The 18714-nt window shown below is 40.1% G+C and overlaps 1 protein-coding gene across 1 annotated transcript in view; it reads right to left on the bottom strand.

Annotated features, from left to right (window-relative positions):
• Positions 1–2440: 2440 nt before the first annotated feature.
• Positions 2441–18714, bottom strand: part of Aff4 (ALF transcription elongation factor 4) — a 70764-nt gene continuing 54490 nt past the window's right edge. The window contains exons 12-21 of the mRNA XM_059270541.1: positions 18114–18202; positions 17020–17260; positions 11071–11165; positions 10254–10317; positions 10024–10160; positions 9712–9783; positions 8512–8605; positions 6900–6943; positions 5548–5768; positions 2441–2951 (exon numbers count right to left, since the gene is read on the bottom strand). Coding sequence (XP_059126524.1) covers positions 2824–2951; positions 5548–5768; positions 6900–6943; positions 8512–8605; positions 9712–9783; positions 10024–10160; positions 10254–10317; positions 11071–11165; positions 17020–17260; positions 18114–18202 — 1185 coding nt within the window. The 3' untranslated portion in view covers positions 2441–2823. The remainder of the gene's footprint in view (positions 2952–5547; positions 5769–6899; positions 6944–8511; positions 8606–9711; positions 9784–10023; positions 10161–10253; positions 10318–11070; positions 11166–17019; positions 17261–18113; positions 18203–18714) is intronic.

Here is an 18714-nt window from a genome sequence, read left to right as displayed (position 1 = left end):
CTCAGGTAGGACTACTGTGACAGTTTTATCACTGCAATCATGTGGGATGCCTGTCCAGAGTCTAACGGTGCACGCTGCTGCCTCCTGGCATAGGAGTGTGATCTTCAGAGCAGTGAACTGAGTATTAAAGATAGTTGCTATTCCTATTACTAACTATACACTGAATACAAGTTTCAGACTAAGTTTGTAGCCACTTGTCAATCAGTTTTAAATGGCTAAAAACCACTGAGGGCACCTACTGAGAAGGGAGGAATGGTCACTTGTAAAGGAGTCAAGGTATGTGCTGGACATGACTAAGACAAAACATTTGTGAAGAGACACAGAGAAAGAAGAGAGTGTATTCTCACACACTATGACATCAAAATTCAATCACTTAGGATGGAATTTTGATCCATTGCCCATTTCTAACTGGTGGGGAAAATCCTCCACAACGAAAGGCTTAACGATTTCATTCTCCAAGAACTGACAGTTTTAAAGAGAAAATATCTTAAAGCAGCACCATAAAACATGTGGAAACTCTGCTTTAACATGACACCAGTGTCACTCCAGAATGTGCTGGCCGCCTAGCAGGATACACAGACCAGAGCTGGAAGCAGAGGCCAGCACTGCAGTCGCTGAAGTCTAAAAGCCCAGAGGGCGCTTGTTCCACTTCCAAGACCTCCCTGAAGTTAAGGAGCCAGAGTGAGAGAGAAGGACAGGACAGGACACACAACTGTTAGGCCATGGAAGTCACTAGCACAAGAGAGGAGACAATGGCCTCTGAAGAAAAAGTATTCCTTAAACACACTACAATTAAATTAGCAAGGTATCAGAGGCAATTTCTCCAAGGGAAAAATGTGAAATTCAGCATAAGCTGTAGACATCAACCCTCAACAGTATGTAAGAATAATGAGGTACAAAGCAGGTAAGCTCTGTAAATATGAGACTGCAGGGCAAAGTTCACTATCTTCAGAAATAGGTGGTGAGAGAGACTAGAAGAGAGGATTCACGACACCACTGCATGTGAGGATATGCTATCTCTCTTCCCCTTTCCCATTTCAAGCTGAACAATCATCTCCTAATAATAGGGAATTTTCTCCCCAATTGGATAGATTTTTGGAATGAGAAGGAAATATCATTTTCTGAAGCAGCATTATAGCCAATTGATTATACTAAGTCAGGTACCAAAGCACTAGCTTTTCTGAGGGAATCTGTCTTAATGTGACTCTAAAGGAAGATTTAAAATCAAAAAGAATTTAAAATTATTATTGTGGAGGACCAACCATGAACGGCTAATCTGGTCCCAGCGTAAAACTTTATCTGTAAACAATCCATAGAGTTATCATTAAAAGTTAAGATTTAAGGCACACCAGACATGACGGGGTCATTAAAAAGAAGTATAGAGGAAGAGAGATATTCCTCATCCTTCACTGCTATACGCACCTTGTTGGGAACAGTAGTTTGATAAGGAATTGTTACAGAGCTGGCTTCCTAAACACTACCCCTATTATTTTCCCCTTTACAAGAGAGCTCATAATGAGCCAAGTTAGGTACTTTTCTAGTATGAATTTTCTTTTTTTAATGTAACAAGGTCTCATGTAGCCCAGGCTAGCCCCCCAAACTCACTGTCTAGCTTTATGTAGCCTGAGGATGAGGCTGAACTTCTGATCCTCCTGTCACCAATACCCAGTGCTGGGATTATAGGCATGCACAACCATGCCCAGCTGCTAGTGTGAGTTTTCAGATCCAGTCAGAAGCATACATCATTGATGAGGATCTTCAGAAAGAGAAATTCATCATCTCCACACTAGACATTGGGACACCTCCTTCCGAGCTCCAGTTACTGCATGGTCATATCTGAGCATCATAATCTCTCCACCATAGGGGAGATCTGCAGACTTCAACCTTCAACCATTATCAACGAAACAGGCTGCAACCTTCAGAAACTGGATCACGGTTTTCTGTTTGTTTTTAGGAGTAACTTACTCTGCTTCAATTAAGTGTCAAATGAGTATAAAACAAAACAAAACAAAACAAGAATACAAGGTTTTAATAAACCCACAGTTAGATTGTCCTCTGTGAAGCCATTCAGTATGATGTGCTTCCCCAGCAAGTCTATCTGCTTTGCTGTAATGCATCAGATGCACTGTAGTCACCTTGTGATTGCTAGTGTTCCTAACACACATTCACAGTTTTGAAATAATGCATATCAAACCAGACCCACTTCATTTTTGCACCCATGTAGACTGCCACTCATATTTAAGTGACTTTTCCCATGTGGAAGAGCATCCTTAATACCAAGCATAAGTCCTACAATAGTAAAACTGTAGTAAGACTTGAAATAACATCAGGTAATTAGCTGTAGAAAGAACATGTCCTGTCTTGGACAAACCAACTCTTATCTTAGAAGACATTAAGTAACACAACTCCCCAAATATATAAATAAAATGCCTACATTAAATTTATGCTAAATATTCAACAGAATAAATTTATAGGCAGGAATAATTAGGCTTTAAACAAGCTCCAATCTGGGAACTTGAAAAAAATGAAAATAAATAGAATTTTACTTGATTATTTATGAATTGTAACTGGAATTCCAATTACTGAAACCATCTTGCTGATGTACTGCAGGTTTAGAAGCATTTAAATACTTGTCACATTGGGAATATTGAAAGGGTCAATTGATATGATGGCTTTGGGTTATAAGAAACAACAATATAAACCAAAAAGGAGAAAACCATTCCTCATTCTTAGTGTCGACTAGGTGGTGTGTTATGGCAGTTTTCCTTTGTGATGTGACACAGTGTTGTGGAAAAAATCAGAGGCAACGAGAATATGTTCAGTTCAAGATATCAACTTGGCATCCTGCCGAAGCCAATGCAGTCCCTGCCGGGTGTAACGAGCCAGATCTGTCATGATGCTTGCATTAAAGATGAGAGGGCCCATGACTTTGTCCAGTTCAGCAAAGAATTCTAGAAAATTCAAAACAGTCAGTAAGCATCACACATTCTTTTGAATCACAGATTTTCTGTAAAACAGCATGTCTCTCACACTAAAGGCTTCTATGATCTCTCAAGTTCCTGAAGTCATGCATCAGTTTAAACAGAATGTACAGTTATGAATTCCAAACTGAAGTTCCAGTGATGAAAATGGTTAACTGCTATTACATTAAAATGGAGTCCCCCCGGCACATGTGCAGCGCCCCCACTGGGTTACTCAAAGCACTCTGTCTATGTTATGTCTGTGCAAGCAGTAGCAGAAAGAGGAAACAGGCCGGGCGGTGGTGGTGCATGCCTTTAATCCCAGCACTTGGGAGGCAGTGGCAGGCGGATCTCTGTGAGTTCGAGGCCAGCCTGGGCTACAGAGTGAGTTCCAGGAAAGGCGCAGAGAAACCCTGTCTCGAAAAAACCAAAAAAAAGAAAAGAGGAAATAGTCTTTGCATGTTTCCCCCACTAGCCCCTGTGTAGCTGACAGTTTATAACCAACCTTTCTGCTATAATCAGATGCCATGCACCACTAATAAATCCCTTCTTTTTTTTTTTTTTTTTTGTGACAGGTTTCTCTGTGTAGCTTTGGAGCCTGTCCTGGAACTCAATAAATCTCTTTTTAGTCAGAAGTTTAAAATTTTAAAGGATAGAAATAAAAGTATTCTTCCTACATGAACGAAAAAGGCTCATGTCAGGAAGGCACAAATGAGAAGAAAGGATAATATCCTAGGATTTGACTCCATTGCAGTTTTGGAAGCAAACAGGGATGCAGTACTTGGATACTTCTCAGAGAAGCCACCTTTTAGACATACAGAGAAAAAAGGGGTTGTTAAACAATTACACACTAACCAAACAAGGCAGGAAGTGATCAGACACCTGAGGTGAAATGTCTCTACAAAAATTCCAACTAAGAAATGCAAAAGGAATGCAGAGCAGAATACAGCTGGTGGTTTTTCATCCCCTTTCCTCTGAGATAGGGTTTCAGATAGCGTAGACTAGCCTGAGCTCCTTATGTAATCGATGACCTCACACTCTTGATCCTCACTGCTTCTGCTCCCAACTGATGGAATTACAGGCAAGCACTACCATGCCTGGTGCATAATGAATTTTCTATCTCCTAACAATGGACCTAGGCAATGGTCATCATGGATGTCAAAAGTGTAAGTTAAAGTTTAATAGGAAATGTTGTATCATGCTCATCAGAGTGACACTACATAAATAATCTATGGACCTTAAAAATTACAACAAAAAAAATTTTCTTTAAAAACAGGGTCTTGCCATGTAGTTCAGACTGGCTTCCAACTTGTGATCCTTCTGCCTCAGTCTTCCAAGTTCTGAGACTGTAGGCCTACTTCCTATGCCCGGGTCTGATGAATCTTACTTACTTTACTTACTTACTTACTTACTTATTTATTTGGGTTTTTTTTTTTTTTGTTTGTTTATTTATTTTGAGACAAGGTTTCTCTGTGTAAAAGCTCTGGATGTCCTGGAACTCACTTTGTAGACCAAGCTGAGCTCGAATTCAGAGATCTGCCTGCCTCTGCCTCTCTAGTGCTGGGATTAAAGGCATGTGCACCACTGCCTGGCTCGGGTCTAATGAATCTTAACATTAATAAAGGGTAAATACTTTAGATAACTAGGTGTATCCTAATAAGATGCACCACCTAGAATATATATTATCTAAATACTGAACTAATCTAATCAATAAAAGGGAAATAAAGAGACAGAAGAACAAATGCAATGACAGTATAAGGAAGTTCCCAGTCAAATGCAGAATGAAACCTAGTCTATGATTCATTTCTTCTCAACATCAATGACATGGCCAAATGAGGGGAACAGGTAGAGAGGACTCCTTAAGAGACTAACAAAATGTAGCATTTAGACAGACCTAGCCTGGATCCTATATAAAGAAATCCAACTGCTGTAATTTTTAATGGTTCTCTCTTTTACATTTATCTGTCTGTCTGTCTGTCTGTGCATGTATCACAGTGTACTGTGTTGAGTCAGAGGAAAACTCTGTGGAGCCAGTTCTCTCCTTCCACCAAGTGGGTCCTAGGGCTTGAACTAGGGGTTGGTGGCAAGCACCTTTACCTACTGAACCATCTAGCAGACCCAACTATTGTACTGTTTAAGGTATAGTTGAGACTATGAGGGAAACTTGATAGTGGACAAGGTGCTGCCTACTGAGATACATTCAGCCTGCCAGAATAGATGCATATTTGTCTCACTTCAAGAACTACTTGCAGTTTAGCATGTGTCACCAGCACCACAAGAGCTGTTTGTCTGTGTCCCTTCTCACACATTAGTCCATCCATTCCCCATCCTTCATACTAGGGACCAAACCCAGGGCCTTATGCATGCTGGGCAAGAAATCTAACAGGGAGCCATGCACAGCCCAAGGGTATTTTTAATCACGTCTAGTCACATTTAGTATGCGGCTAGTCAAAGGATGCTATTAGCAAACTGATTATGATTCCTTCTAAACCATGAAATAAAGTAAATGTTCTCCACATAGTTAACTAAATCACAGAAGTTTCTTTTAACAATCCCATCCTCAAAGTTTATCCACAGCCCAACAAACCTTTTTGTTCTTTGGAAAGCTGTTCAGCTTGGTCCCAAATTTCAGTGGCATAGAGGAAGTTAGATGTAACCTGGACATAGCTTGCTGCCATCTGGTGGATCTTCTGTGGAATGGTCACTGAAGAACCACTTGCTGAAGCACTACTGCCCCCAGAAGAATAACTTCCAGAATTGCCTGGTGACAGCTTTGGAGAAACAGGAGAAGGCATCCCAACGGCTTTGCTACACACAAAGAGAGACAGGATGCTTATTCACACACATATAGTGAGCACTACAAAATCAGCATACTACAGCTGGCCAGCCTGGTCTACAGTGCGAGATCCAGGACAGGCACCAAAACTACACAGAGAAATTCGGTCTCAAAAAACCTAAATAAATAAATAAATAAATAAATAAATAAACAAACAAACAAACAAAGAAACAAACAAACAAACAAACAAACAGGCTGAGGACATTGCTCAGTGGGAGTGCACTTGCTTAGCATGCAAAAGGCTCTGGGTTTTACCTCAGCCCTGGGGGTGGGGTAGACAAGGGAAAATAAGATGGAATGCCAACTCATATCAACATAAGAACTCAACAAATAGACTCAGAAAATGTAAAAGGTTGCACGGTGCTTGTTCCGTTTTGGGGTGTAGTTGGGAGGGGCTAATGTGGTAACTGAAGATAAATCACAACCATACCACTGTACTCTGGCAATGCCAAGATCTTAGTGAAGTTAAAAACCACTGTAACAAGTCTAAATAACTGTGAGAATCAAACTGAGAAGAAGTGAGGTTGTGTTAAAAACTCAAGCTATCTGGGGGGCTAGTGAGATGACTCAGGGGTAAGGGGGCTTGCCACCAAGCCTTTAAACCTAAGTAACAGGAACCTACATGGTAGAAGTGGAGAACCAAACCAAACCAAAACCAACTCAGACATCTGTAGGTGACATGTCTCATTTCAAACATTTTAAGAATTATGTTAATTATATTTTAAGTTACTAGAACTGTAACTCAGTGGGAGAGCATGCAAAAAACCCAGGTTCAATTCTAAGCATCAAAAAATAAAAATTTTAAATACTTTACTAGAGATTTTAATCTTTTAAAAGTAGCAATTAAGCCGGGCGGTGGTGGCTCACGCCTTTAATCCCAGCACTCGGGAGCAGAGTCAGGTGGATCTCTGTGAGTTCGACGCCAGCCTGGGCTACCAAGTAAGTTCCAGGAAAGGCGCAAAGCTACACAGAGAAACCTTGTCTTGAAAAACAAAAAACAAAACAAAAACAAAAAAAAAAGTAGCAATTACTTTTTTATCCATTCTGCTCTGGTCCACAAATAAATTTACCAAAAATATTTCAGAGAACAAAATTGTACCTACCTCCCCAAGCCAGGTGAAGGTGCTTGAGAATTACTGTAAGAATTCTGCAAGGAAAAATAAATTTATTTAACAGCAATATTACACACACACACACACACACACACACACACACACACACACATATATGCATTCAATATCTTCCAAAGTTTTGGGCTAGGGTTTATCTTCAGAACTTTAAAATCATCCTTGGCTACACAGCTAGTTTGAGGTCAGTTTAGAGTACATGAGATTCTATCTCAGAAAAGAATGGGGCTAGAGAGATGGCTCAGTAGTTAAGAGCAACTGTTGCTCTTCCAGAGGACCTGGGTTTGGATCCCAGCACCCAAGTTAGGTAGCTCACTCTAGCTCCAGGGGATCTACGTCTTCCTCTAGCTTCTGGGAACAAATGGGGATGGACACACATGGACACGGACACACACAGACACACAGACACAGACACACACTAAATCTTTAAATGTTTTAATATTTTTTGTGTGTACAGGTGTTTTTGTCTGTATGTATATCTGTGTATTACATGCATTCCTGGTACCCTCAGAGGCCAGAAGGGAGTGTCAGATCCTGTGGAACATAGACAGTTGTAAGTGACCTTGTAGATCCTGGGAATTGAACCTGGGTTTTTTGGATCCCCCCCCCCCCCCCCCCCCCCCCCGAGACAGGATTTCTCTGTGTAGCCCTGGGTGTCCTGGAACTCACTCTGTAGATCAGGCTGGCCTCATACTCAGAGATCCACCTGCCTCTGCCTCCTGAGTGCTGGGATTAAAGGTGTGGGCCACTAATGCCCAGCAAACCTGGTCTTTGGAGAAGGCAGTCAGTGCTCTTAACCACTAAGCCATCTCTCCAGCTCAATAAATCTTTAAAAACAAAGTGTGTGTGTGTGTGTGTGTGTGTGTGTAACAGAAAGAAGTTGTTAAATGAAAGCTAGGTTGTTCTAGACGACTTCAAAGACGATACAGAGAAACAATAAGTAGCAGAGATGGATGAAAGGAAACAAAAAAGACACAAGGAAACAAGTCACAGTATACACAAAAAAGGCCGAAAAGAAAACCTACACGACTCATCTAGGTTGTCTAAGGAGGAGTTTAGGCAAGGAATAAGAGACCCTTGAGGCCAGGCCTTGAGCCTGTAGGCAACAGTGAGTTATGGAGGGGTTCTGAAGTCCTAAATACAGCGGGATTTGTGGAGAATTTATATGGTACTGGCTTGAATTTTTTTTTTAAAGGAAGACATTTTAGGAAACTACAATAACTTTGTCTGGGCTGGATGTGTGGTGGTTTGAAACTCACTTAGCATGTACAAGCCCTAGGTTCAATCACCAGTAATGTAAGGAACAAAACAAAACAAGATAACAATCTGATGAGGGTTAGAGGTGAAGATGCAAAAACATTTCTGAGGATAGATATGGCTGCTGTATACAGCTATAAAAACTCTGTAACCCAATATACACATTTGAAGGCTTTTTCAAGAAAGCACTAACATCTGAGAATTTTCAGGCAGTAGTTTGCTCGCTCATCTCTTGTTATGTTTTGCCTAAATATGAGAGCATCTCTGGGACAGGATGGGCAGGTTTGCACAGTTTGTCTCCTAGGCAATAGACTCTGTTACACAAATTTACCTTCAGGTGCTCAGTCAGTGTCTTGGAGTACTTCAGAGCATTCTCCTTCTTCAGTTTGAACAGCCTCAGGTACAGCAATGACTGACATCTCAGGCTAGGCAATGGAAAAGGGCAGTGTATTCAGACATGGCAACATCTACAAGCAATCCTTCCATTGTGTAGGAATATAGGACTGACTTCATGTAAGCAACCATAGCCTAGGCTTAGCATTACCTCTTAGACAAAACTTCAAGGTCAGCTTAATATGGAACGCACCCTAAAGAAAGGGTAGTAGCTAAGAATCTTAGGACTAACATCCCCTTAGGTACTGACATTAAAACTACACCAACATATCATAATACAAATACTTTTAAAAAGTTAAAAACTAAAAGTAAAAAACTGAAACATTAAACATTACAAGTGTGATGGATCATACCAACCTTCATCCAGATCACACAGTTCAACCCACAGAATTATTGTTCCTGCCCACATACCCAGTGGAGCCTACTTTCGTATTCACTGATCTTTCAGCTCTGTAAAATTCCCATTTTCCCCCACCATCCAGCCCTTGCCTATATTGGAACCTCCAGAACAAGTATTCCAATTCTCTACTCTTACAGAGTAAGAGGATTTTTTTTTTTTTTTTGAGACAGGGTCTCTATTTTATGTCTTCCTAGATGTCCTGAAACTTACTGTATGTAGACTAGGCTGTCCTCAAACTCAAAGAGATCCACCTGCCTCTACCTCCTAAGTACTGGGATCAAAGGTGTGTTCATATATTCACATGATTGGTTACTTTCTGTCTCTCCACACTGAAGTACAGACCCCATAATGAACAGTATAATGTCAGACTTAGTTCACAGCTGCATTTCTAGTACAAACACAGTGCCTGGTCAAGTATGCAACCTGAATAAGTGAACAGATGACTTCTCTCTGGGACAAAGCAAACAAGAGCATATATAGAAAGAAGAGCCTAGAAAAGTGGTCACCTAACTCAATGGAGGGTTCTACTGTCACCCCACTCCAGCACTTTCATCAAGAGGACAGTGGGTTAGACTGACAGGAGCTAAAACCTTTCCCTAGGGATTCTGAGCTATTTCCTGTTTGACTGTTAAGAAAAGACTTTATGGAAGACGATTCAAGGCTAATACTCAGAAAAGCACACACGGCACAATTCATCAAGGACTGTCTGTCACCCAGCAAGGAACACACAACACTTACCAGAGTACTGTGAGTCTTTTGTCTGCAGCTGTAGCATCTGGTGCCAAGTAATTCTTTAGTTTCATAGTATATCTATGAGTTGAGATAAAAAAAACAAGTGACAAATAGAACAGAATATTTTACCTTGATTGTAAAGCTTCCTATGTTCTCAAAATACCAGAATCAAACCAAAATAAAGCACCCACTAAAATTCTTCCCTAAGGGATGGAACACTAAGCATCTTCCCAGTTCACCTTATTTGGTTAACTAGAAAAAAAACTCACAATAATAAATGGTAAAGTTATTCCATCAAAATGCCAACTTTCCACTTACTTGATGAGCTCTACCGTGTCTGAGTACATCGGGAACGGGGACTTGGATTCCTGAGCATTCTTCTCTAATGCATTCCCACACTCAATGAAAGACACTACAGCATCAAGGTAGTACACTGCTTTCTCAAACCTATCAGACTAAAGGAGAACAGTGCTGAGTAAAGACCCACTGCAAGCATAAACAAGAACACCTTAGCTTGATGAAGGACATCATGAAGAATATTTACGTACCAAAGCATCTGCATTGTGTTTGAGTTTTTTTGCTTCTTGTAAATAATGGTCTGCTGAATAATTTCTGCAAAATAAATTTTCTTTATAAATAAAAATGGTCAACATTTCCTAAGACAATTACTAAGTTATTTTAGACTCTAGTATCTTGCAGATTTCACATTCTCAAGAAGTGAATAACTATCAAACATTTCTGTTTTATGAGAAATATATATAGATTAAGAACATAAATTATGGGCTACTGTGTCAAATCTTCTACTCAAGCCCACAGAGATCAAGCTCCCTAGTATTCAACATTAGCTTCCTCAAGTTGCTTTTTCAAATCTAAAGTAAATAGAATGGGGGGAAGAGAAGTACCTTCTAGCAGAAGGCAAGAGAAAGCAATATTGTTTATCTGAGAAGACCTCTGTCATCCACAGTGCACTGGCAGCAGGAGCAGCTCCAGGAAGCACACCTTCCCTGTCTTAGGGGAGCCACGGGTTGTTAAAGGAGTAGTTGGACTAGCTTTTCAAGTTAGAACCTGAATGCTCTATAGGTCAGATACAAGTACTAACCCTATAGGAACTGACATATTTAAATGAGTTTCTTACATGCTGACTGGAATTTCTTAAATGCACACACGAAAGTATATTTATCTTTTTACAGCAGGCACACTGTTGCATGCTTTTAACTCCAGCACTCAGGAGGCTGAGGCAGGCCAATCTCTAAGAGTTTGAGGCCAGCCTAGTCTACATAGCGAGCTCCAGGCCAGCCAAAACTAGACAGGGAGATTCTGTCTCAAAAAACCAAAAACCAAACAAAACTTACAAAATGTTCTCACCTGTCATCAAAGGCAAGCTTTGTTCTCCGAGGCTTCGAAGAATCAGGAGTTGGTGTAGATGGAGGACAATTAGAAGAACTATTTGGAGCCTTTTCCTGACCAAAAGAATATATATATAACTAAGTTGAAAATTGTCAGGAGACTAAAAATAAAGCTAATCTCACTTTCCTAAGCCACTGCTAAAACAGAAACAAAATTCCAGTCTTCAAGTTTCTTTGTTATTACAGTCCATAGTACTTACAAAAGAGAGATTGGGTCCATTTTATATAACCAGAATATTATTCTTATATTTACAAGACTCTACTACATGCGGGCACTTAGGCTAGGTACTTGTTAAGAAGACACAAACTGGGGGCTAGAGAGATGGCTCAGAGGTTAAGAGCACTGCTTGTTCTTCCAAAGGTCCTGAGTTCAATTCCCGGCAACCACATGGTGGCTCACAACCATCTGTAATGAGATCTGGTGCCCTCTTCTGGCTTGCAGGGATATGTGCAGACAGAACACTGTATACATAATAAATAAATCTTTAAAAAAAAAAAAAAAAGAAGACACAAACACAAATTGAGTATCAAAGAGTGGTAAGCACATGTGCAGTGAAGCAAGAGAACCTGAGTTCAAATCCCCAGCACCTGCACAGAAGCTGGGTATGGCTGTAGGTTCCTGGAACACCAGGGTTGTGGGGCAAAAGCAGGCAGATCCAGGGAGCAGGGGAGCTTCAGGTTCAAAAGATAAAGGGCTGGAGAGATGGCTCAGCAGTTAAGAGCACTGGTTGCTACTGCAGAGTACTTAGGTTTGGTCCCAAGCACCCACATGGTGGCTCACAAATCATCTGAAACTCCAGTTCCAGGAATCCAATGCTTTCTTCTGACCTCTGTGGGCATCAGGCACACAAGTGGTACATATCACACATGCATGTAAAACACTCATACACATACATTTTTTTAAAAAGCATTTAAAAAGAAAGCATTTTAGCTAGGCGGTGGTGGCACATGCCTTTAATCCCACCAGAGGCAGAGGCAAGCAGATCTCTTTGCCCAGGCCAGCCTGGTCTACACAGAGAAACCCTGACTCAAAAAAACCAACAACAAAACGAACAAACAAAAGAGATAAAGTTCAGTAGGGAATGATACCTAAGGCCCTCCCCTGGCCTCTGCATACATGCATAGGCACACACCTGCACACACACACACACACACCTTAAAGAAAGAATTAAAGGGCAGTACCACTCAGAAAAACACAAACTGGGTATGGCAGCACAGGCCTTTAATCTCTACACTCAATCAGGAGGATTTCTCTAAGTTTAAGAACAGCCTGGTCTACACAGCAAGTTCAGGTCACTCAGGGCTATATAGTGAGATCCTGTTTCAAAAAACAAAACAAAAACAGAAGTTTATTAATAAAGCCTAAGTTAACTACTTAGTATGGTTGTTCATTCTTCAACTATCCTACGAAATCAGTGTTAGGGTTAGATAGGTTTGTTGTTGTTTTAAGGTAGTCTAATCTAAAGGGCTGGAAAGAAGTTTCAGTGACTAAGAGCATTTCTTGCTCTTCCAGAGGACTTGAGTTTGGGTCCCAGCACCTCACAACTGTCTCTAACTGCAGCTCCAGGAATATTTGATACCTGTGGCTTCCAAGTGTAGATATTCATGTCTACACAAAATACACAGATACATACACATAATTTAAAATGGGAAAACAAAACAAAACAGTCTGAATACAGGGGTAGGGACTGCTCCTTGGGACACAGGCAATACTATACCCTGGGGTATTAAGAAGGATCACAGCTGTGTCATTTCAGTGGGGCACTGGTTTTCAGCTCTTTCCTTCTCTGAGAAGATAATGCTCAAACTTCTAGAAACCCAGTAGCATTCAGCTCTGTTTCTATCAGCACCAGTCTGTGGTGGTACCACGGTAACTTTGGCTAAAGAATACAATTATAAGCTCACTAGACAGCTGAGGTGAACTTCCAATCTGACTTGCAAAGCTCTGATGCTTTGTTCTTTCTCTACCAGTGGTGGTCTCTTCTTAACCAACATCAATGTACTACTTGTACGCATTTATCTAGCAAGAACGGCTTACTGACAGTATCAGCTAAGACAGTATTTACTGAGTACTTACACATCACCGGGTAAAGAAAGCATCACATGAATCAGCTGAAGAAGTAAGCAAAGGGCTAAGTAAATAAGTCAGCTACTTAAGTTCTGCTCTGATGCTAGGCTTTCTTTAAACTTCACTTCCTGTGGAAAAATTCAAAGACTCTAACTCGGACACCCACTCTAAGATTTGCTATAGGGTTCTATGTTTACTTAATCATGATTCACTATTGATCAGTCCCAAAACTGGACACACTGGTTTCTCTCTCTCTTTCTTTCCTTCCTTCCTTTTTTTTTTTTTTTTTCGTCTTTTTGTTTTTCGAGACAGGGTTTCTCTGTGTAATAGCCCCAGCTGTCCTGGAACTAGTGCTATAGACCAGGATGGCCTCAAACTCACAGAGATCCCCCTGCCTCTGCCTCCCAAGTGCTAGGATTAAAGGCGTGTGCCGCCATAGCCCAGCAACCTACTGATTTCTTACACAGAAAAAAGCTACACATTTTCATTTCTTTCTTCTCACCACCTTGTAGAATACAGAGTGTGCTATATGTAGTAAATATTGTTTGTTGTTCTTGTGGGGGAAAAGAGCAGTATCAAGGAGAGTGAGTAGCCTCTGTAAAGGTAAGTTCAAGCAACTCAGAATTGCATTCCTGCAATTTAAATTTAAAGCCCAGGTCCAACCACTTAAATTTTATTCTGCTTCCCATTAATGTATGCTTTCATGCAAGGGTTGTCTTTGAGGTGAGTGTGTATGGTCTCTCTAGTCTGTCTGTCTCTCTCTTCAACTCTTTCTCACCCCAAATGCCTCCAATTCAGTCCCATCTTTGATAAAATGAAGACACATTTCCCCATAGATTAGTAGAATGCATGAACGTTTCTAAAGTAGAAAAACCTGGGGCTGGAGAGATGGCTTAGCAGTTTAGAGAGCTTGTTGCTCTTGCAGAGGTTTGATGCCCAGCACCCACATGGTGGCTCACAAGCACCCAAAACTTCCAGGTGACCACATGGTACACATTTATATACATAAAATAAATATTGAAAAAAATTTTAAGTAGGAAAAATTGGTAATACATCAACTTATTACTTGTGCTGAAAAATCTGTTTTCAAAAGAACTAGAGAGCATTTCTGTTCCATCTATTACAGTTTATGCTGAAGAATAAAAATAAAAGCCTTGTGATGTGAAAACATGGTCCATTCTTTATGTTAAAGTCTGTGTGCTCCCTGAGCATGCTGCACTGTAACCTGCTCACAGGCTCTTTCATATTTTATACACAGTTCTAAAGTCCTTACATTCAGAATATAATAATAATAATAACTATTATTATTATTACATTCAGAATATAATAATGTTATTGTTTGAGATAAGGTTTCTCTGTGTAGCTCTGGCTGTCCCGGAACTCACTCTGTAGACCAGGCTGGCCTCCAACATACAGAGATTCTCCTGCTTCTGCCTCCCCAGTGCTAAGATTAAAGGCGTGAGCCACCATGACCTGACCAAAATTTTATTTTGGAAAGAAAATTCAACTTTCCTGAAATTTTTTTTTGCGGGGGAGGTTATTTCAACAAACTTTTTATTTATAAAAATCTGTAACTCTGGATTTTTTATATTGTCTAATTTTTCTTTGGTTGACAGTAACAACATCAAGTAGGTTTTTTTTTAAAAGAGGATCTAACACTAGCATATTTTCTGAATTTCAGATTTTTCTTCAACAAACATATACATAATTGCCTGAATTATAAACTGTCAAGACTAATATTAACAACTTTAATAACTGTTAAATGTTGTAAAAACTTATCAAACTAGTAAGGGCCTGTTTTATATTTTGTCAAAAATAATAAAGTAGCCAGGCAGTGGTGGGGCACATCTTTAATCCCAGCATTTGGGAGGAAGAGACAGGTGGATCTCTGCCAGCCTAGTCTACAAAGAGAGTTCCAGGACAGCCAGGTCTATTACACAGAGAAACCCTGTCTCAAAAAAAAAAAAAAAAAAAAAAAAGACAACCCCCCCCAAAAAAACAAAATACAGCTGGGCGTTGGTGGAGCACGCCTTTAATTCCAGCACTTGGGAGGCAGAGGCAGGTGGATCTTTGTGAGTTCAAGGCCAGCCTGGTCTACAGAGTGAGATACAGGAAAAACACAAAGCTACACAGAGAAACTCTGTCTCGAAAAACAAACAAACAAACAAACAAACAAACAAAAAAACAAAAAAAACAAAAAAACAAAACCAACCAACCAAACAAAAAACCCAAATAAAGTAAAAGGTAAAGTGAGAGTAAACATGTCTATAGTCCCAGAATTTAGGAGGCTGAGGCAAGATCAACTCCCAGGTCAGCCTGAATTCTATGATGAGACTGGTCTCATATACAAAATAAAACAAAAACCAAGTATGATCCAACATATTCAACAAAAGTATTTCCTAATTTCTCAATAAATTAAACACTGGCAAAATCATTAAGACATACAAATTCCTGCTTTCAAGGACAAAGTTACTGAAGGAAGCCTCCTTTATAAAGATAGTGACCTCTTCCTATAGACACACAAGAAGCCAGATGAACGTGAGCTAAATGAATGTCCTTTTTGAAAAAGCACTAATTTAAGAAATTGGTGTGGAAGCCTCAAAATCCTGTATTCAAAAGATGAGAAATGGATAAAAAGCTGGTAAGCAGGTAAAAACAGGAACAGTGAAGGAGGGCAACAGAACAGTCAGTGTCCTTGGGTGCTGGGTGAGCTCCCCAAGTTACTAAAGAAATAGGGTGCTTATTTAGAAAGAAATCCATCTGTACAACTCAGATTAAAAAGCTCATAATGTGACTTAAATTTAAAATTTTTTTTAATAATTAATTTTAGTTTATATGCATTGGTGTCAGATCCCCTGGAACTGGAGTTAAAGACAATTGTAAACTGCCATGTGGATGCTGGGACTGAACGTAGGTCTTCTGAAAGAGCAGCTGGTGCTCTTAACCACTGAGCCATCTCTCCTGCGCTTAAACTTAAATCTTTAATTAATGCATTTAACAGCCTGTCTAGTTGATTTCCAAATTTTTGTTTACTCAAACAATAATCCAGCAGATTATATTTTTAAAAACTTAAATATTTTCTTAATTTTCACTTTAATACTGTAATGTCATGAACTTGCTCTTGACCAGAACAGCTTAGAAAGCATATGAACAACCTGGTCATTTGGGAGACTGTGACAGTTGGATCAGGTTTTTTTCACATCTATGTTAGGATACATAGTGAGATGCTGTTTTAAGAAAAAAAAATAAAGATAATATCATAAACAGATTGAGGTCTATGAAAGAACAGCTTTGAAAAACCTTCTTGGACCAAATCTTCATCAATAAATACCAAGACTATTCAACTATACCATTGCTATGTTAAAGACGACCATTTGAAGCCAGGTGAGGTAGCACACTTTTAGTCCCGCATTCAAAAAGCAGAGGCAAGTGGATTTCTTTAAGTTCCAGGCCAGGCCAGCTAAGGCTAGCTACATGGTGAGACCCTACCTCAAAAAAAAAAAGAAAAAAAAAAAGCCAGATGTGGCGGCACAATCTGCAGCTCTGCCTACTCCTATAGAGGAAAATGGCCCAGAAATTCCAGCCCAGCTAACCTGGGGTATACAGCACTGCAGCAGCAGTAGAGAGAGCCTACATCAACATGATGAAATATGCGAACTAATTCCTGAAAGCTGTCCACACACGCACATGCACACGCACGTGCACACACTCACACACTCATTTTAAAAACACCTTTTTAAAAAACAAAACAAAACAGGCCTCTAACCTTAATGAGACGTTTACAACCCTGAAGAAGACATGGCAGGGGGATTTTCAAAGGCTCAAACCCTAGCACCATACCTTGGCCTCTTTGGAACTGCTGGAAACCTTCCCTTCAGTCTTCTTCTGCTTTGAAGTGGAGGAACTATTCTTGCTGCTGCCACTATTCTCCTTGTTGTTGGTACTGCTGGATTTTAAGGAAGATGACTGACTGACAGTCCTCTTTCGAGAGCCATGCTCTGGTTTTGAATCTTTTGAAGGAACAGGCCCAGCAGGTGAAGGTAGCAAATCCTTTTCTTTTGTACTACTCTGCTTAGATGACCTGTCAAACAAAACAAATGCCCTCATTTCTGCAGAGTGATATGGGAGTGAAGGATTTTTCCACCTATTTTACCAGCCTTTAGGACAAATTTGCAAAGGCATTCTCCATATGATTGCAAAAACAAAAAGACTGCAAATTCCATAAAGTAGTTATCTGGTTTCTTCCTCCACCTGCCCTATTTACTTATGTTCTCTTTTCTACAATCATGCCCAGGGCCTGAACAACCTGCCACACAATAAATATTCTGTGCTGGCTAGTTTTATGGCAACCTGACACAGGCAAGAATCATTTGAGAGATGGGAACCTCAATTGAGAAAATGCTTCCATAAGTTTGGACTAGCCCTATAGAGAATTTTCTTAATTAGTGGTTGATATGGGAGGGCCCAGACCATTGTAATGATGTCTGGGCTGGTGGTTCTGGTTAGAAAGCAGTCAGAGCAAGCCATGGAGAGCAAGCAAGCCAGTTAGCAGCACCCCTCCATGGTCTCTGCATCAGTTCTGTCTCCAGGTTCCTGTCCTGTTTGAGTCCCTGTCCCGACTTCTTTAAGTGATAAAACAGTTGAGGAGATAAAGAAGCATAAGCCAAATAAATTCTTTCCTCCTCAAGTTGTTTTTTGATCATGGTGTTTCATCATAGCAATAGTAACCTAACTAGGATATATTCTTATCTCACTATAAAAAAGAAGAGAGTAAATGCTTCCCATAGCTATTAGCTAAAAGCAAAGCTCCTACTACTTCTGCATGTGCATATATATATGACATTTGGTCATTAAAAAGAATACTCTGAAGTATGTCAAAAAGTACCCAACAACAAATAGCCTATACTAGCATGCAACATGATTTGGGGACATACTCTCTGTTGCTGGATGGCTTGTGGCCTGATGAGTTCTTGTCCTCCATTTTGGGTTTTTTGCTCTCACTGGCTCGGTTATCATCATCATTCTGGACAAAAACAGAAACAGTAGCATGAGAAGGGTGTCCTATTTTAGATCCACACAGCCTAAACACTATTAACAGATTTCCCTAAAGTCTTAGATGGTATCTCTTTTATGTTATAATTCTAGAAGCAGACAGATTCACAGAAATGTAATTAAGATATAACTCACAAACCATAAAATCCACCCTTTAAAAGTATATAATTCTGCTAGGCGGCAGTGGCACACAACTTTAATCCCAGCATGGGAGGCAGAACCAGGCAGATCTCTGTGAGTATGAGCCAGCCTGGTCTACAGAGCGAGATCCAGGACAGGCTTCAAAGCTACAGGAGAAACCCCATCTTGAATAAAACAAAAAACAACAACAACAAAAAGTATATAATTCTCTGGCATTTAGTTACTCAGAATTATACAGTCATCATCATAAGCAATTTTAGAACATTTTTATCATCCCTCAAAGTCATTCGTGTCAGTAGTCAGTTCACAATTTCTTCTTCTCCAAGGCCCTGATTATCTTTA

Source organism: Peromyscus eremicus, chromosome 8a (assembly GCF_949786415.1).
Source record: "Peromyscus eremicus chromosome 8a, PerEre_H2_v1, whole genome shotgun sequence".
In the NCBI taxonomy this organism is placed as follows: domain Eukaryota; kingdom Metazoa; phylum Chordata; class Mammalia; order Rodentia; family Cricetidae; genus Peromyscus; species Peromyscus eremicus.
This window is presented reverse-complemented; position numbering and strand designations above follow the sequence as displayed.